General features: G+C 38.0%; 1 protein-coding gene and 2 pseudogenes across 1 annotated transcript; 2 read left to right on the forward strand and 1 right to left on the reverse strand.

The window, feature by feature from the left end:
• Positions 1–355: 355 nt before the first annotated feature.
• Positions 356–1,238, reverse strand: LOC126586003 (uncharacterized). The gene is made up of 2 exons (XM_050250659.1): positions 1,099–1,238; positions 356–1,010 (listed from the first exon to the last, which is right to left on the reverse strand). The coding sequence occupies exons 1-2, from the start codon at positions 1,155–1,157 to the stop codon at positions 653–655; spliced, it is 417 nt and encodes a 138-aa protein (XP_050106616.1). The 5' UTR covers positions 1,158–1,238; the 3' UTR covers positions 356–652.
• Positions 1,239–2,337: 1,099 nt separating this feature from the next.
• On the forward strand, positions 2,338–5,092 carry LOC126584286 (uncharacterized protein At2g29880-like; annotated as a pseudogene).
• A 10,770-nt stretch (positions 5,093–15,862) lies between these two features.
• LOC126586004 (probable prolyl 4-hydroxylase 9) lies at positions 15,863–20,047 on the forward strand (annotated as a pseudogene).
• Positions 20,048–20,903: the final 856 nt, after the last annotated feature.

Genomic DNA, 20,903 nt, shown 5'->3' on the forward strand with positions numbered 1-20,903 from the left:
AACAACACTAAGATGTATATCACACAAGGGTAATGTTAAGGAGACTAAATTTGTAGATAAAATTTTATAAACTAAATAACATGGAAGTTGATGATTGAATTATTACTTAAGTGTTGATTAATGTGTTTATTTCTTATTGATAACACATTATTTAATAATTTATAAATTTAATCTACCTATCATTACGGATCATCACCGCACAAAATAAGCTTGCAGCCACGCTATGAAGGTTGTACGCTCCATTTTTCTTAACATGTATGAAAGAAAATCTGTACGATGGGAGAAATATGGAACACTGATTGACCAAAAACTAGCCAAGAAACATTTTACAAGGTAGGTCTTATAACACTCTGACTTAAAACCCCGTTGTGGGTGTGTAAACATTATTATTTTATTTTAAATAAATATATATTTTATTACCTTAATTACAAATGACTAGCACCATGATGCAGCCAAATCATTAAGACAAGCTTATTACGCTGCTATACAGCCTACATAGTCGTGAGACCCTTCCGGGCTTCAAGTTAATTATATGTGGCCATATTATTCAGAATAGCTAACCCTCTACTAATTTTGATCATCTTTAATTATTAACTCAGCTATAAAACTTGATCACGATCACAATGAGTTGAATCAGGTTCCATTTGTCACATTACATATGCATGTAGTGATAGTAATGCTCGGGAGGAGTATCCGGATCGGGTTTTTCAAGTACTCCGTCGACATTCCGGAGCCAGAAAGTCTGGTTAAAGGAAGCAGCTCCCTTAGGCACATCATCCATCACCTTTTCATGCCCTTTCGGAACATATATTCCTGTTTTTGGATGCGGCACCCAGCTACACCTCCATGACGATGAACTATTACTGCCAGTCTCCCTTTCCATCATGTCAGTATCCTCACTATCACTTTGAACCATTCTGCTTGATATGTTCTCTGCAGCTCCCCTCAGCTTGCTGCTGAAATGGCGTCGATGATCTCCTTGCGCTTGCTTAGCTTCACTGCAATATGAACTGTGGCATGCATGCATATTATTAACCCTATTATCGATAATTATGGACTCAAATGATCAATTTAGCTAATTGATAATGAAAATAGTACCTAAGCATAAACATCTTCGATTTGGCAACCCCGCCTCTAATTGCCATGGCCATCAGCATTCACGTAAAAGCAGATCCACAAAGTTAGATATGGTAAACCCAAAACAACTAAGGCTCTAAGGCTCACGAAAGCAATATTTGATTTTAACTTTGAAAATATATGTACGCATGCAGTCTATATATAATAGATGGAAGAATATGTTCTATTGAGCATTAGCTTTACGACCTAGTGATGGTTCGCTCATGCAATATTTTCATTTGTTAGAAAGTAGAACTCCAACAATGTCTTTGCATTATTGGGAAGAAAATCGGGTTCCAAGCAACTGTGAGGCTCTAAATCAATGGTAGACCCTCATTGTAAGATACCCTCAAAGAACGGTTAAATAAGTGCATATGGTAAATGTGCTTTCCGTTGACATGCTGCTCTTCGTTTTTTAGTACTTGAGAATATATTACATGATTTATTCTTTTTAAAGCACATGATTAGTACAGACTTTTTTTTCTCTAGATATGACATCTGGTCGTTGCTCAAGTATTGTACGTGGCAATCTGTCTTTGGTGAGTAACCCTAGCTTCCTTCTAAAAGGTTATGCGCAATGGTGCTGTCTTAATCTTGCACGATAAGGACCTCTAGCTAATAGGAACATAGAGCTACGTACTATACACGAGTTAACTTTTAAGAATTTTCTGCGACTGTAGCACCGTCTCCTGGTAATATATACAAGTTATTGATAATAATTTTGAGTATATTGTGAATAAATATACAATGTGTTATACATATATGGATTCATTCGATGGTAGGTACTAAAATTTCTGAATTAATTATAATTTTCGAGAATTTTTTGTGTATTAAGAACACTTACTCGTGATGAGTCAATTTTATGTTTTGGTAATTACTTTGATGAATTTTGATACTTTAATTTATATTTTCAATATAGGACATGCGACTTCTTCTTGAGCCAAAAGTTATCTAACGGACGAATTTTGGGGTGATTCCAATTGAAGGATGTTTGAGAGTCTCTCAACTTGTTTATGCCAAAGTTTCAGATTTTTCTACCAAGCCGTTAATTTATAGAGAAGAAATAAAGGACCAGAGGACGAAGCTGTCAAATTGACGTTTTTGGCTCATTTGGGTTTTTGGTTATGGACTTGACACTAGAGAGAGAAGTGTGAGAAATGAGAAATGAAATTATAATTTTATTACACAGAAGTCATTTTTTTTGGGTTGTTAAAAGTTTGAATGGATGGTGGTGATGGAGAAAAAAATGAGGATATGGAAATGGACGTAGTTACTGAATCAGGTGGGAGGCAAGAAGACGATGAACAACTTCCTTTTTTAATAAAATATTATTTTCAAAAGTATAATTACATTTTTTTTTCTTAATTTGTTTTGTCCACATGGTCTTCTTCTTTTTAAGTGTTTAATGTTTTATAATTTTTTTTTAAAAACTATAAAGTTTGTTTAATTAGCTTCAAGTAATTAATAAGGGTTAATTCGTAAGTTTATAAGCCAAATTTTGACTCAAGAGATTATATGAAAAGGAATTAAAACCTGAAAGCGTATTTGTGTAATGTCTCAAACGTGAGAATGTTTTGTGAAAACTCAATAAATCTCAGGTAGTGTTATTGTAATTAACCAATTAAGAAATATAATCTTATATAAACTCTAATTTACATGCTGTTAGTTGTTACTATTAATCTTACCAGTCTATCAATTTCATGACCTAAATAAATGTATTTTTTCTGGAGATTGATTGAATGATCGTGCAAACCACGACCAGTGACGACAACAAATTAACGACGGATGTCAAAATACGAAAAGGTTACTTTTGAAAGTGCATGGGATGCTGGCAGAAGAAGATCTTTCAGCAAAGCAAATCTTGCTTTTATGAATACTTAAATTCATGCATGGGATCTTCACCAAAAAAAATCATGCATGGGATATTGGCACTAACCTTTGAGAGTCGTCGAGAAGGCTTTGGCATCATCTATATAAATGAAATATGAACACGTTGTCTGAATTCTATAAATTTAATTAAACTAATTAGTAAATTTAAAGAATAAATTTAAAACTAATAAATTCTTGAGAGGGCTATTAGTCATTTCTGTTGAAGATAATTGTAGACAATGAACATTTCGGTGAAATGTTCACCAACATATTAAATTTCGACATGTCAAGACTTACAAGGCATGCACCGTGTATCTCACAAATTGTACACATGATATGTAACTCATCAAAATCAGATGAGTCATCAAGAGTGACACGTATCGACATTTGGTGAAACTTAATTAATCAAAGAATTAAAGATAATATTTTGATTAATTTAAATTTAAATCAAACAAATTAATTGATTTAAATTTAAAATTTGATTGATTATTTAATTATTTGGTGAAGCCAAACCACGAACCAAGCACAAAATCAAGTCTTTCATTCTTTCGTCAATTGATCAAGTCCACAATCAAGGTCAGATCCAACCGTAGGAAAAAAATTGAGATCCTATAAATACGAGGCTTCAAGACAAATAAAAATGATGAGAAATTCATCGTCACACTCAAATGCTCAAACTCTCAAGACCATACACTCTCAAACACTCAGAAGACCCAGAAATCTCTCTGCGTTCTTCGTCACATCTGTGAAATATCATCAAGCACCACTACACGTGCCGATTCTTTCATCGCCACAAACCAAACCCTTACGGCATCCGTTCATCCAAGGTCATGTCATTGTGTCCCTTGGATCAATGACCATACACATATATCTTATAAACCCGGAGATTGAATTAAATGATTGAAACTTTGAGGGGTGTAGTCAAATTAAGATTTGATAGGATTTAAATAGACTTTAAAATCCGGGTGTAGTTGATTAAAGCTTAAAAAGAGGATTTTAAAAGATTCTGAAATCATGGTGTAGTCAAATTGGAAAAGTGAAGGCCAAGAGTGATTATAGCGCTTGGACTTCGGAAGAGAGCAAACTGTTGTTACAATTGCTCGTTTAAGCTACATTGTGTGGATGGCGTGATGCTAATGGTTTGCTAACCAAAGATATTGTGACAACAAGAATACTTCCGGCACTTAATGAAAGACTAAAGTGTAATAAAACTTATAAGCATTACACAAGTCGAATGAGATCTTTTAAGAAAGAATATGGAAAGTATAGTCAGCTTATGGGAAGCAACTCTGGCTTTGGGTGGGATGCAAACACAAAAAGATTTGTTGCTGATGACGAAGTTTGGGAAGAATGCTTTAGGGTGAGCTTCTTGGCTTTTATTTAAAATATTATATGTAACTTGAGTGTATACTTATAGTTTATTGAACAATTGTGATTTTCTGGTTTATTTTGTAGGCCCACCCAAACCAAACAAGCATTCGTAAAAAAATTGCGATGACTTTGAAGATTTGCAAATCGTACTTAGGGATGCAACTGCTACTGGAAAACACTCATTGGGATTGGGTGAGGAAACTAATGCGAGAACTTTTATAGTGGAAGATAAACAAGGTGGAATAGAGGAAGATGAACAAGTTGGAATAGAGAACTTGTTTTACGATGAGGAAAATGGGGGTTTGTACTAAATCAAAATCAAGCATCACACCAAACTTCATCATTCGATCAATTATCCCCATTTTTACCCATTCAAGCCATTGGCTCAGAGATTCCCACACCAATCACCAACCATAGGGAATGAAACAGAATCGACGACCAAGGGAATACTAAATCATCTGAGACAACTAATCAAGCTAGAATTATGGAAAATATTTCACTTACTCTCAGTTCAAGTGCCACTGACTTCCGAGGAATCCATAGTCTGTTGGAGAAAAGGGATAAGGATAGAGAGAGACAAAATTCTATATGGGATGCCATCATGGAAACCCCAAATTTGGATGAACCTGCTCACTATCAAGCGATCACTTTGCTCGATACTAAAACCAAAAAGGATGCATTTCTAAAGATGTCACCAGAAGAGTGGTCAAATTGGATACACTATAATTTGAAATGATATGTGATTTGACTCATGATACATTAGTTTTTATTAGTTCGTTTTATTTTGGATTATGTTTAATTGGCTTATTCATACTTTTTGTTAACTGGATTATGTTGGTTTATGTTGGATTATGTTTAATGAATGATGTGTTTAATTTAATTAATGATATTATGTGACTAAGTTGTGGGTCTTTCTGGTTTGCTTATATGTAACTGAATTGAAATTATACCCCAAATGAGTCTGCTCTACTTTAAAGTGTTGGTTTTGCTAAAGTTATTGTAGATTGTTAGTGGTGTATATTGGTTTCACGAGTAAGGTGGCACTGTGAAGCTTTTGATTGGTGATTAAAGGTTGAAGCTTTACTCCAATCAGGTATCTTCTTTGAAATGCAATTTCTAGCATATTGATATTTGGTGAGAAACCCCTAACAAAAATTCTCTTACATTAGAAATTACAATTTCTACACCATGGATCTCTCTATTAATTTATGTTTCTTTCGTTCTAGGAAAGAAATTCACTTTATATACTGTAAGAGTAAAATCCTAAGATATCTATGAAAGAAGTCCATACAAATCCATAGAAATCTATAAGGGAAATCCATATAAATCTATCAAAATTCATTTTGAATTTTTAAAATTTGTCACTTAAAAAAATGGTCTATGAGATTTGTATAACTCTTCATTTTGGTCCTCGAGATTTGACATCGATAGAATTGATCCATGAGTTTGTCCATCATCAATCATTTTAGTGTCTCTGTTAAATAAGAATGAAATGACAAAAGTACCCTCAATTTGCTGAGAGTTTGTGGTATTGAACAGTACGAAGAAATTGAAATTAATAGAGCAAATTGACACGCTCATGTTAGTAAATTTACTAAATTTACTAACATGAGCATGTCAATTTGATTAATCTCATGGTTTATATTAATTAGTAGAAAAGATAAGTTTTTATTAGATTATAATGTCAATCAGCAAAGTTTAATGACAAGCAAAGTCCTACATAAGTTTTCCTCCAAAAAAAGGGGTTTGAGGAGGGGCAAGCTTGGTCAGCCCTATGCCTTTTTGGCTTGATGAGCGCTATATATATATATATATATATTTTTTTTTTTTTTTTTTTTATTTATGAACAAACGATAAGTGATTGAAATTCGTCTTGAGTGAGAATCGAAAATGAATTATGACACAATAAAGAGGTATACTACTAAATCGTAGGGGTGGGTTCAAAAAGTTGAAAACTGAAAGAAGAAAAAAAAGGGACCGAACACCGAACCGAAAAAAGAAAAAACTAAATCGAACCGAACTTTATTGGTTCGATTTCAATTTTGGAGATTCGGAAATCGAACCGAACCGAACCAAATCCCTTTATACTTTATGAATGTATGCTCATTTTTGTGAAACTTTGTTGCCAAGTTTGAATGTCACAGCCCGTCCCGTGATTCTTTTTATCGAGGTTGTGAAATGACGAAATTATCCTTGACGGGTGCTAAGGTAGGTGTGTGACATATTATTGAACAATGCATTTTCCCTAAGTTTTGGAAAGTTTGAATTTTGATTAAAGGTTGAATGTGTTTTGTGTGGTTAGGGAAAGAAGTTGGACTTGTTTTGGGATGGACCACACACACACACACAGGATACCCTCACCCCGTGCTCTCTCTCTCTCCTCCTTCTCTGTCACTCTCACTCTCTCCCTCTCGAAACTGTACGGACCGACCCAAAAACCTTTGAAACTTCATGGATCGAAGTGGAGATTAGCACCATTGTGTTCGTGAGTGCCCTACGAACTCAGAGGTACCATTTTCAGGTAAGAAACCCTTCGTTTTCACGTTGAAAACTCAAGGTCCGAATTGAGTACTATTCATGAACTTTGTAATGGTTGGTTTTCAGGACAATCCAAGCTCATAGTGAGCTCTAGGAAGTTCCCACGAAGCTCGGGGACGTTCGTTTGGAAGTTTTGGACGTCGGGACACCCTAGTTCGAAGGTGGCCGGTTTTGGTGAAGTTTCCCGACGTGATTTTCAAAGGTTTTGAGGCTCCAAAGAGGTATAGCCTTCTTCCCCTCGTGATTTAGGACATTTTGGTGAAAATTTCATGGAAAATGGTTGAGAAATGACAGAGAACAAGGAGATTAAAAAATCTCCAGTTTCCGGCGACCGGAAAAACCAGTCCGGCGACTGGAGGAAGAAGATGACGCGCATGGAGAGCATGGGTCCGTGCCCCTCCCGGCGCGTGGGGGCGCGTGCAGCCTCGAAAATTTTTTCTAAAAATATGTCGACGTCCGTGACGTTGAGTATGTCACTGTGGTATATTCATATACCCAAATTAAGCACCGTATGAGAAGTTATTACGAATTGTCAGTTATGTGCTTTAATTAACGTTTTTATAGTTGTTTCGCATATAGGTGATACCTATCCCGAGGACGAGCGCATCCAGGGACGTCACGGGGGTTACGACCCTTCGACTTACCAGTGAGTGGGCAGTATTTTCTGTATTTACCTATATACTATTGATTTTTCCCAAAAATAGAATTTAAATGAAAGTATGTTTTTAAAATGCCATGGATGCATATTGTGAATTATATGAATTGGTAATTGATGCATATATATGTGAAATGGTGCTGTGGACGCACATGTGAGTATTAGGTGAGTTTTATGTTATTCATATGGTTTATTGATGATATGAATTGCGTTGAAAGCTCATAACCTGCACCACTGGTGTTAGTGCTTATATTATTCACCCGCACCGCACACTCACCTTGGATCCAAGTAAGTGCATGTCATACAGACCATAAAAGGGTTCCAACATGCTAGTCGTACAGATCACTAGAGGTGGTTCCGACTGGTAGGTGACCTTAGATTATGTGCACAGATGATTGATGAGAGAAGCACTAGAGCGTATTATTACACCATTCTTATCGTACAGACTACTTCAGGTAGTTCCGACTTATGTGCAGAGTAGTGCCGTACAGGTCACCGTGGTGACTCTGGTTGGTTTGAATATTGAGCTATGGAATTAACCGTACAGGACCAACTGCATGGTCTCCAGTTGATTCATTATGTTACCTGTTATATTGATGCATTCTTAATCTGTCATTGACATTTATGGCATGGCATATTTTCTGGGTTTTGATAAAGAATTGTGATTTGAGATATACGAAGATTATATGCATATTATGTTATTTTCTGGGAAAGTATACAGGTTTTACAGCGAGGGCTTAGAAATGTTTTAAATGAAATGTTTTTGAAAAACTTTGGTTTTACTGACCTACTCAATTTTGTTTTGCACCCCTTCAGGTTCTAGTTAGCAGCGTTGGTGGCCCACGAGGATTCCCACGGCGTACTGACAGACTACATAAATGTAGGACTCACATGCGGGTGTTGTAATTTAGTTATGGTCCTACTTGACTGCACCTAGTACTTATGCTCTGAATTTGTGTGTTTCACACTTAAACTTACTCTAGCACGTTACTTGATTATTATTGCTAGTATTTGGTTTTTGCTTATTCGTATTTCTCTTATCTATTGCTTCCACCTCGCACTTTTGGTTACGTCATGCCCACGTGACGGCCAGCACGCCTTGATTCTAGGATCGAGGTGTGTCAGTTTGGTATCAAAGCCTAGGTTGCAGTCCTGTATAAATTGTTAATGCTCTAATGATCTTTTGATGTCTTCTGTCAGAACTATGCCGCCTCGTAGGGAATCATGCCGTGCTTCTGAGTCTAATTTCCCTGATATAACTCAATTAGGGGAAGCGATGGCCCATGCCTTTCAGAATGCAATCCGTCCTCCTCCTCCTCAGAGAACACCCTTGGAAACTATGTATAATATGAAATTGGACCGTTTCATGGGTAATGAGGGTCATGAAGGGGCAGAAAAGTGGTTAGACCATATTGAGAAGACTTTTCAGGTGATGCAGAGTCAAGGGAATCTTCCTGCTAATAGATGGGTTGAGACCACTACTTGGTTTTTAGGGCGAGAGCCAGCAGCTTGGTGGGTAAATCAGACTAAGTTTATGTCACCTGAGATGGCAGCTGACTGGGAAGTATTCAAAGAGAATTTTATGAAAAGATTTGTTCCTCTGGAGTACATTGATCGTAAGAAGCAGGAGTTCACTCAATTGAAGTAAAAGAATATGTCGGCGCATGAGTATCACAGGAAGTTTATAGACTTGTCTCGTTATGACCATGATACAGCTGGTAATCAGGCAGAGATGCTTCGCCGTTTTAAGCTGGGAACTAAGAGGAAATGGCGGACTTTTGCTAGTGTGCTTCCTTGCACCACTTATCATAAGTTTTCTGAGATTTTGGTTCGGATGGAGGATTCCGACAACCTTCCTAGTAATAGTGAGGATGATGAAGATAAGAATGATAATCAGAAGAAAGATGATAGGGGTAAAGGTATTTCCACTCAGGGACCCATAAGACACAGAATTTCATGAAAAGTGGAGCGAGCTCGAGTTCTTCCAGTGGAAGATTTAGTGTCACAGGCCCAATGAGAGGTGAAAGATTTGCTGGTGGACCCAGGTTTCAGAGACAGAGAGATTTTGGTGGTTCTGGTGCTCTGTTGTGCCGCCGTTGTAACTTCAGACATTATGAAGAGTGTAGAAGAAGTGGTGGTGCTTGTTACACTTGTGGACAGATGGGACATAGGGCTGCTCAGTGTTCCCAAAGTCAGCAGAGATCTCAACAGTCTGCTATGCCACCTCCAGCGCCGATCCAGCAGAGCTTTGGATCATGCAGTTATGGTCAGACGGGTCGTGGTGGTGCTTACCACTATCAGGGTGATGATGCTCCCTATGCTTCCAGACAGTATTAGTATTCCCAGGATTTTTATTCTCAGACTGGGTATTCCCAAGACCTTGGAGGTTATACTTCTTACTCTTCCATGCCATCTAGTGGATCTTAGTGGCATCAGGGAGGTCAGCCCAGTCAGGGAGAGGTTGCTGCTAGTGGTGCAGGACCATCTAAGCAGTCTAATCAGCCAGGACAGGGACGTACTTCTCAGGGGCAAGGTAACCAAGGCAACAGAGGTCGTGGTGGACGACAGCAAGCTCAGGGACGTGTTAATCACATCTCACTGCAAGATGCTCAGAACCATCCAGATTTGATTATGGGTACGTTAAATATTCTTGGTCATTTTGCTAGAGTCTTGATTGATTGTGGTGCTACACATTCTGTGATTTCTCATACGTTTGCTCAAATGACTCAACCTCACCCTACACCTCTATGATTTGATTTAGAGTTTGCTATGCCTAAAGGGGACAAATGTTATGTTGATAATGTTTATCCAGGGTGTCCAGTGATGGTAGATGGTGTAGTTATGCCAGCTAATCTTATCCAGTTAGATATTGTGGATTTTGATGTGATTTTAGGGGCAGATTGGTTGCATTATAATCATGCCCATATAGATTGTTACGGGAAGTCAGTTACTTTTCATCGTCCTGGACTACCAGTGGTTACTTTTGTGGGTGAAAGCAGTGGGGTGAAACATGGTGTTATTTCTGCCATGAGAGCAAAGAAGTTGTTATCGAAAGGTTGTCAAGGATACTTAGCACATATGGTGTTAAATGATGTTGTTCCTAGCAGTGTGGAGGAAGTTGGAGTAGTCAGGCACTATCCTGATGTATTCCCAAATGATTTTTCGGGATTACCGCCAGATAGAGATGTAGAGTTTTCTATTGATTTGCTTCCAGGTACAGATCCTATATCTTTAACTCCATATAGAATGGCTCCAGCTAAATTGAGAGATTTGAAAATTCAGTTATAGGAATTAACTGATAAAGGTTTCATTCAACCTAGTACTTCACCTTGGGCAGCTCCAGTGTTATTTGTAAGGAAGAAAGATGGAACTTTGAGACTATGTATCGATTACAGGCAATTGAATCGGGTAACGATTAAAAACCGGTATCCATTGCCTCGTATCGATGATTTGTTTGATCAGCTTAAGGGTGCGTGTGTGTTCTCTAAGATTGATTTGAGATCTGGCTATTATCAGTTGAAGATTAAAGATGATGATGTACCTAAGACGGCTTTCAGGACCCGTTATGGACATTATGAATTTTTGGTGATGCCATTTGGATTGACTAATGCACCTGTAGCTTCATGAGGCTAATGAATGAGGTATTCCAGCAATATCTTGACAGGTTTGTCATTGTCTTTATCGATGATATTTTGGTATACTCTAAGTCAAAAGCAGATCATATTCGACATCTTAACTTGGTATTGAAGAAATTGAGGGAGCATCGGTTATATGCCAAGTTCAGTAAATGTCAGTTTTGGTTTAATGAAGTGGCATTTTTGGGGCATATAGTATCGGCACAAGGAATTCAAGTTGATCCTTAAAAGATTGCAGCAGTGGAAAATTGGGAACAGCCACGAACCGTCACTGAGGTATGGAGTTTTCTTGGTCTAGTAGGTTATTATCGACGGTTTGTTCAAGATTTTTCTATGATTGCTTTGCCACTAACGAAATTAACCAGGAAGGATGTTAAGTTCGAGTGGGACGAGAATTGTGAGCAAAGTTTCCAGCAGCTGAAATATTACCTCACTCATGCTCCAGTATTGGTACTTCCTGATGATAGCGGTAACTTTGAGATTTACAATGATGCTTCTTTGAATGGTTTGTGATGTGTTTTGATGCAGCATAATAGAGTGATTGCCTATGCTTCTCGACAATTGAAGATTAATGAAAGGAATTATCCTACTCACGATCTTGAGTTGGCAGCCATTGTCTTTGCTTTGAAAATTTGGAGGCATTATATCTATGGTGAGAAGTGTAAGATCTTCACAGACCATAAGAGTCTTCAGTATCTTTTCACTCAGCATGATCTTAATCTTCGTCAGCGAAGGTGAATGGAGTTACTAAGCGATTATGACTGCACTATTGAGTATCATTTGGGTCGTGCAAATGTGGTAGCTGATGTGCTGAGTAGGAAACCTCAAGGTCGACTCAATGCTTTGTATGCTTGTCGTGTTCCTCTTCTTGCAGATTTGAGAGCTACTGGAGTAAAGTTGGAGTTAGAAGAACAAAGAGAAGCTTTTCTTGCTAGTTTCCAAGTCAGGCCAGTTTTGGTTGATCGTGTACTTCAAGCTCAGATGGTAGATGAAGAAATTCAAGAAATAATTCAATTGAGAAGTGAAGGGAAAAAGAAAGACCTCAGAATTCGAGAATCAGATGGCATGCTTATGCAGGAGAACATAATGTACATACCGAATAATGAGGAACTAAAGAAGGAAATTTTGGAGGAAGCACATTGTTCGGCTTATGCAATGCATCCAGAAGGAACTAAGATGTACCATACCATTCGACCATTTTATTATTGGCCGGGCATGAAAAGGGAAATTGCAGAATATGTAAGTAGGTGTATTGTTTGCCAGCAAGTCAAAGCAGAAATAAAGAAGCCTTTTGGGCGGATGCAACCACTTCCCGTTCCTCAGTGGAAATGGGAAAATATAACTATGGATTTTGTGTATAAGCTTCCTCGTACACGAAATGGATTTGATGGTGTTTGGATGATTGTAGATCGGCTTACCAAATCAGCACACTTCATTCCCGTGAGGGAAAAGTATCCCTTGAATAAATTGGCTAAGTTGTTCATTACGAAGATTGTGAAGTATCATGGAGTTCCAATGAATATTATCTCTGATCGAGATCCAAGATTTACTTCTAAGTTTTTGGTAGCTTTTCAGGAAGCTCTTGGTACGAAACTGCTTTACAGCACTGCTTATCATCCTCAAACCGATGGGTAATCAGAGAGGACTATTCAGACGTTAGAGGATATGCTAAGATCTTCAGTGTTACAGTTTGGTGATTCTTGGCATGATCGCCTAGACTTGATGGAATTTGCCTACAATAATAGTTTTCATTCGAGCATTGGTATGTCACCATTTGAGGCACTTTATGGTAGAGCTTGTCGTACGCCATTGTGTTGGTCAGAGGTTGGCGAAAGAGTGTTAGAAGGCCCAGAGATTGTGGATGAGACTACTCAAAATGCTCAGGTGAAATCGCTTACAGATTGGAGTTGCTTCCGGAGTTATCTAAAGTACATAATGTGTTTCATGTCTTGATGCTTTGACATTATGCTTCAACATTAATCCGGATTTGACGTATGATGAGGAACCAATGACTATCTTGGATTGGAAAGACAAGGTTCTAAGGAATAAAACTGTGAGCTTGGTAAAAGTATTGTGGCGGAACCACTCAGTAGAAGAAGCTACTTGGGAGACAGAAGATCGAATGAGAGAGATGTATCCGAGGTTGTTTTATGAATATTAAGGGCTTGTTTGGTTGCATGAATTTCGAGGACGAAATTCTATAAGGGGGGAGGATTGTCACAGCCCGTCCCGTGATTCTTTTTATCGAGGTTGTGAAATGACGAAATTATCCTTGACGGGTGCTAAGGTGGGTGTGTGACATATTATTGAACAATGCATTTTCCCTAAGTTTTGGAAAGTTTGAATTTTGATTAAAAGTTATATGTGTTTTGTGTGCTTAGGTAAAGAAGTTGGACTTGTTTTGGGATGGACCACGCACGCACACACACACGGGATACCCTCACCCCGTGCTCTCTCTCTCCTCCTTCTCTGTCACTCTCACTCTCTCCCTCTCGAAACTGTACGGACCGACCCAAAAACCCTTGAAACTTCATGGATCGAAGTGGATATTAGCACCATTGTGTTCGTGAGTGCCCTACGAACTCAAAGGTACCATTTTCAGGTAAGAAACCCTTCGTTTTCACGTTGAAAACTCAAGGTCCGAATTGAGTACTATTCATGAACTTTGTAATGGTTGGTTTTTAGGACAATCCAAGCTCATAGTGAGCTCTAGGAAGTTCCCACGAAGCTCGGGGACGTTCGTTTGGAAGTTTTGGACGTCGGGACACCCTAGTTCAAAGGTGGCCGGTTTTGGTGAAGTTTCCCGACATGATTTTCGAAGGTTTTGAGGCTCCAAAGAGGTATAGCATTCTTCCCCTCGTGATTTAGGACATTTTGGTGAAAATTTCATGGAAAATGGTTGAGAAATGACAGAGAACAAGGAAATTGAAAACTCTCTAGTTTCCTGCGACTGGAGGAAGAAGATGACGCGTGTGGGGCGCGTGCAGCCTCGAAATTTTTTTCTAAAAATATGTCGACGTCCGTGACGTCAAGTAGGTCACTGTGGTAAGCACCGTATGAGAAGTTATTACGAATTGTCGGTTATGTGCTTTAATTAATGTTTTTATAGTTGTTTTGCATATAGGTGATACCTATCCCGAGGACGAGCGCATCCAGGGACGTCACGGGGGTTACGACCCTTCGACTTACCAGTGATTGGGCAGTATTTTCTGTATTTACCTATATACTATTGATTTTTCCCAGAAATTGAATTTAAATGAAAGTACGTTTTTAAAATGCCATGCATGCATATTGTGAATTATATGAATTAGTAATTGATGCATATATATGTGAAATGGTGTTGTGGACGCACAGGTGAGTATCATGTGAGTTTTATGTTATTCATATAGTTTATTGATGATATGAATTGCGTTGAGAGCTCATAACCTGCACCCCTGGTGTTAGTACTTATATTATTCACCCGCACCGCACGCTTACCTTGGATCCAAGTAGGTGCATGTCATACAGACCATGAGAGGGTTCCGACATGCTAGTCGTACAGATCACTAGAGGTGGTTCTGACTGGTAGGTGACCTTAGATTATGTGCACAGATGATTGATGAGAGAAGCACTAGAGCGTATTATTATACCATTCTTGTCGTACAGACTACTTCAGGTAGTTCCGACTTATGTGCAGAGTAGTGCCGTACAGGTCACCGTGGTGACTCTGGTTGGTTTGGATATTGAGCTATGGAATTAACCGTACAGAACCAACTACAGGGTCTTTGGTTGATTCATTATGTCACCTGTTATATTGATGCATTCTTAATATGTTATTGACATTTATGGCATGGCATATTTTCTGGGTTTTGATAAAGAATTGTGATTTGAGATATACGAAGATTATATGCATATTATGTTATTTTCTGGAAAAGTATACAGGTTTTACAGTGAGGGGTTAGAAATGTTTTAAATGAAATGTTTTTGAAAAACTTTGGTTTTACTGACCCACTCAATTTTGTTTTATGCCCCTCCGGGTTCTAGTTAGCAGCGTTGGTGGCCTACGAGGATTCCCATGGCGTACTGACAGACTACATAAATGTAGGACTCACCGGCGGGTGTTGTAATTTAGTTATGGTCCTACTTGACTGCACCTAGTACTTATGCTCTGAATTTGTGTGTTTCACACTTAAACTTACTCTAGCACGTTACTTGGTTATTATTGCTAGTATTTGGTTTTTGTTTATTCGTATTTCTCTTATCTATTGCTTCCGCCTCGCACTTTTGGTTACGTCACGCCCACGCGACAACTAGCAAGCCTTGATTCTAGGATTGGGGTGTGTCATTGAAACTAAGTCTAGGGCTTTTTCAAAGAGCATACTTGGTTCAATTAAGGAGAATATTTCATGGTTATAGAGTAAAGTTTTGGAAGGCTTTGGAACTTTGAAAATTTTCTCTATTTGTTTGCTTTTTGAATAGATACGGTGACAATTTTTCTTTACAATTGAGGTTGTTGATAGCATATGATTGGTTTATATGATCTCGTATATGTACAACTACCTTCCCACTTTCCCACCTTCCCCATTTTCTTATTATTAGTCTACCAATGTAAGCCTCTTTTCTAACTTCCATATTTAAAAATGATCAAGTGTTATAAAATAAAATAAAAAACCAAAAATGTACTGAAACCGAACTGAATAAAATTAAATCGACAAAAAACCGAAAGAAAATTAAATCAAACTGAACCAAAACTTCGGTTCAGTTTCAATTTTAACAAAATAGCGAACCGAATGAAATTGAACTCATCCCTATTAGATCGTAGTATTGAATGACGTCTAATGATCTCTATTTAAACTATAACCAAGTGATATATTGAAAATAAATTATGAGACAATATTAGCCCTTTTTTTTGGGGTTTTTATATTTCACCACCATTAGAGATGACCTCAGAGCGAAAACCTCAGGACAGCCTCAGGCCAAAAATAAATAAAGAAGGCCGAAGAGCCGATGCCGCTCTCAGCTCGCCGGTGAACTGAAAAAAAATCAGAAGAAAGCAAACAAACCAGCTAAAAAAATTTAAAACTTCGCCATGAAAGTGAAAGCAAAGAACTCCAGAGAAAAGTTGGGCTTACCCACCGTCTTCCTCGTCTGCTCCCTCTTCTTCTTCGCCGGCTTATTCATCTCCACCCTCCTCTCCCATCCCTCCGTCCCTCTCTTCCTCTCCGGCTCTCGACCTGTCTACAGAACGCTGGAATCGGAAGACGACGAAGATCACGGTCCAATACTGCAGGGTGACACCGGAGAGTGGAGACGGCTTTATCCAGTCGATTCCATTCCAGGTGATCAGTAATATCTATTTTTGCTTAATTCGATCAATTGGGTTTTTTGTGACTTGTTGGATCGGGCAGGTTTTGAGTTGGAGACCGCGCGCTCTGTATTTTCCGAGATTTGCAACTGCGGAGCAGTGGCGAAGATGAAGCTCCGGCCGTCCACATTGGCATTGCGAAAGGGAGAGACTGCCGAGAGCACAAAGGGGGCTCGAACAAGGTATCTTTTTCTTTCGTTTTTCGAGTTGTTTATCGTCTCAACACGGTGAGCACTTGAATAGGTATAATGATTGAGAATTTTAGGTGGGGAAAAGGAGAGGGAGGGACCAATTCAAGGTGTTGGATGAGTTACTATTTGGTAATCACAAGACTGTAGGGAAGAATAACTTTCTCTTTAATTATTTCTCCATTGCTGCACAATCCTTAAGCATCTTTACCATTAAAAAATTATAATCTTTAGATTTGAGTATCTGGGAGCTCATGATGTGTGTTGACAAAAACGATTTTGCCCCGATAAGCAGGGCGGTCCCATTTACTCTTAAGTTATAATTGATGGAGAGGAATGGTTGAAAGAATGTCTACTTAATTCATTTTCTTCCATATGAGTTTGTCATCCTAGAATTTTAAAAACACAGTTGATCCCTGATCCAAATTATGTACAAGAAAGTGATGTCATACCGTTGGAATAAATGGGTACTACGGTAATATGATGGGGTCGTCATAGTGCTGTGAGATGCTCTAGATAATACATTTTTATGATTATTTTCTTCGGACAGAACCTTCGTTTTTTAGTGTACTTGACAAGTTGAGACTTATTCTCCTATGAGTCAGGACATGTTGTGTTCTGTGACTTGCAAAGTGAACTACAATATCATTTGAGTTCATGTTTTATGTTTCTTCAAACTACCAGTAAAACTTTCTAGAATTCTGCTATACTAGCTTATTTGAGTGCCTCATCTTTGTAAAGTTTGTAAAACTATCAGTTTAATGTTTCCTGAAACCCGTTGACAAGAAAAAAATTTGGCAGGGAAGTTATGGAAGATGATTTCTGAAAGGTCCTTGCCACTTCACCTTCTGTATCGTAACACTCTCATACCTTCTTTCATCAAGTTATGTGTTGGATGTTGCATTGGTTTTATCTCATAGAACACAACAAATCACCATTGGTTGGACTTTTTGGAGATGATCAATGTTGCATATGCTAGTTTTAAGGTACTTTACAGAGAACTTTTCTCAGCTTGTTACATTAACTGTCAGTTTATACTTGATTATATTTCAGGCACATTTATTAGCGCATCAGAAGATGATAGTGGAGTCCTGGATATTATTGAGGAAAATATAGCCAGGGAAACAATGTTACCAAGAACCCATAGCGAGGTATTTTTTTATTAACTATGTATTCTTTGGGGTATAGCCGACCCCACTTAGTGGGAAAAGGCTTTGTTGTTGTTGTTGTTGATGTATTCTTTGGGGTAATGCATAAGAATGAATTGGAATTTCAAAGCCATTAAGCAAATGGTTTTCATTGTTCATGTAGGTTTGAATGCTACTTTTAGGATTTTTTTTTTATAGAAAAAACAGTTATTTTCTTTTTTGCAAAGAGAAAATGGTGTATTTAATAATGTTTCTACTTTCACAAACTTTGTATAATGTTAACCTTTCATTACAGGACAATTCTAAATTAATCTGAGTAATGCGACGGTATCATCATATTGCAGGCATTCAACGTTTTGCGGTATGAGATTGGCCAAAACTACGATTCTCATTATGATGCATTCAATCCAACGGAATATGGCCAACAGAAAAGCCAAAGAGTACATACTTAATGAGCATCTCCTTAATGTTTTCGGTTATGATCTGTGCTATCATATTCCACCCTGTTTTTTGTCGGTTCCTGCCAATTAGAAGATCCCTGATAATTTGATATGATAGTTTGCTTGTTTATGAGCGGTAGGTCTCGGGTTCGAGACTTGGGAGCAGCCTCTCCATAAATTGGGGGTAAGGCTAGCCGACATTCACCTCTCCCAGACCCTGCGTAAAGCGGGAGCCTTGTGCACTGGGTACGACCTTTATAGTTTGCTTGTTTATGCACCTAATAATGACCCCCACCAGCCAAAAAAATAAAATAAATGAATATATGAAAAAAGAACCAAGTGATTTGTCATCAGAATTGTGGACCTGGACAGTAATCTCTGTAGTAGCATACCAATAAGCAATCTTCATGAATTTACTTGAACGTTGTGTCATGTTCATAATATGAGTTTTTATTGGCAATAATGGGTAACAATTTTACTTCCGATGAAATCAGTTGTGCTTGTCAACTTATGGTTTTTTGGTATTTTATCTTCTGCAGTACATATTTTAAAATGAGGCTTGTTTTGTTTCACTGGTGATGAACAAACTTATAATGACAGATTATCAAATGGTATTTCGATTGGAAACTTTTCTAGTTATATCATTGGAGTATATTTGTTGCGTCACACCAAATTGTTTGAAACAAATATATGATTATAGGTTAGGCAGAATTTCCATTTTTTTAGCACGTGGTTTCACCTTTCTGTAGATATTGATGTTGCTTCTTTCTTAAACCATTGACACTTAATTGTTGCACCATCACACTCAATTTTGCAGTTTGCTTCCTTGTTGTATCTGTCTAATGTTGAAGAAGGTGGACAAACCGTGTTCCCTTATTGAGGTTGGTTAATTTTAACACTCTATTATTTTCAAATGTAAGTGGTATATTTCCAGGTACTCATCCTACGACTGTTATTCGCAGAATGGTGCAGAGATGGGTATGAGCTATGATTACAGGAAATGCATCGGTTTAAAAATTATGCCGAAGCAAGGGGATGGACTTTTATTTTATTCCATGTTTCCAAATGGGACAATAGATCCGGTAAATTACTAATCTTAAATCAAATCTCTGATGCTTTTTTCCATTTGTGAATGATGTGAATGATGTGAAGTGGGATGGGAAACATGTTTCCATTTCCTTCGGCATACGTATTATTTGAGGAAGTTGTCCGTATACAGAGGATCAACAACTATTTAGGGCTTGAAAATTGGAACGGTCATTTTGGTTCTCTTTCTTTCTCACACTCTTACCGGTGATTAAACAAAGAGTCTCTTGTGGTGCTTATCTTTCGTGGTTTATTCTCCTCATCTCGAATGTATAAACAAATTGCAGACATCTCTTCACAGAAGCTGCCCTGTAAGCAAAGGGTAAAAGTGGGTTGCAACAAAGTGGATTAGAAACCAAGAAGATATGGATTAAGAGTTGTTTCATTCTGAAAGAGTTGTTTCCGGAACTGGTGATTATGACAGTCCATGGTGTAGTCAGTGCTGGACAATGAACCGGGTTCTTGCAGCAGCACTACAATTGGTCTTGGATACAGGTCGATGATCGGGTGCTGCTTGAACTGCCGGATGCCTTGAAAACCATGTCACTTGTAGAAGGATTTTTGTGTAGCTTTACAGCTAAATAAATGGTACTTTGAATCGTGAGTTGTTTGTGAAAAATTGAAATTTTGAGTTTCCTTATAAATATTGGCAAGACATAGGAATCATGTTCATCTTCCATCATCCCACCCAAACAAACCACAAAGGTAGATGTTTATACTTTCGAACACTATAATTTGACCCTTTATATTTAAAAATGACAATGCAGCACCCTTTTAAAACCGTAAGATGTTGTATCTCAGTCGTGTTTCAGTGTGTCTGAAAATCAAATGTTTTGACAAACGGTAGGTTAAGTGATACTAAATTCATAAGAACTTTTGAAAGGGGGAGGGTTTGAACTACGTAGCGAGTTCAAGAAGAATACCCTATTTCCAATGTACGAACCCAAGTGTGTCTGACACTGCATATTCCATAAAGTTGAAAAGTGTCTACTAGAACAAGAACGAAGGAAGTATTATGGTTTAAGAATAGAGTCGTCATCATGTTCACGAGTAGCTCAAGTGGGGTTTGAGTCGTTTGACGGGTGGTGTGAGATTGGAGATCTTAAGTTCAAATTTCATGTTTAAGAAAAACTGAACCTGGTTAAACAAAATGGTTGAGTTTGGTGTACGAGCACATAAGCAAAGAAATTATTCATTTACGGGTTATGTGTCTACAATTGGCTTGGCCAGGATAATTCACTAAATTCATTTAATCTTTTGTGAAGAAACGGATGCGCACTTGCATATTTTGTTCAGGTGAAGGTTGGATTGGCCATGAAGAAAACTTCTCCGTCCTAATCCTACCTTTGTGTGGGGATTGGGAGGGATATGATTTCTTCATGGCTAATCCATCTTCTACCTTCGCTCGGACAAGATATGCAAGTTGGCATCCCTTTTTCATTCAACATTTATGGAATCTAACCATCATTTGCTTAATTTCATATGGCTTGCACTTGGTAAGATATCTTTATCA

This window comes from Malus sylvestris, chromosome 10 (assembly GCF_916048215.2).
Source record: "Malus sylvestris chromosome 10, drMalSylv7.2, whole genome shotgun sequence".
NCBI classification, from domain to species: domain Eukaryota; kingdom Viridiplantae; phylum Streptophyta; class Magnoliopsida; order Rosales; family Rosaceae; genus Malus; species Malus sylvestris.

Bases quoted from the DNA above. Each gene is read 5' to 3' on its own strand.
- LOC126586003 (XM_050250659.1), bottom strand. From the start codon at position 1,157: ATGCTGATGGCCATGGCAATTAGAGGCGGGGTTGCCAAATCGAAGATG. The intron at 1,011-1,098 runs GTACTATTTTCA...TGCATGCCACAG, and splicing joins TCGAAGATGTTTATGCTTAG to TTCATATTGCAGTGAAGCTA.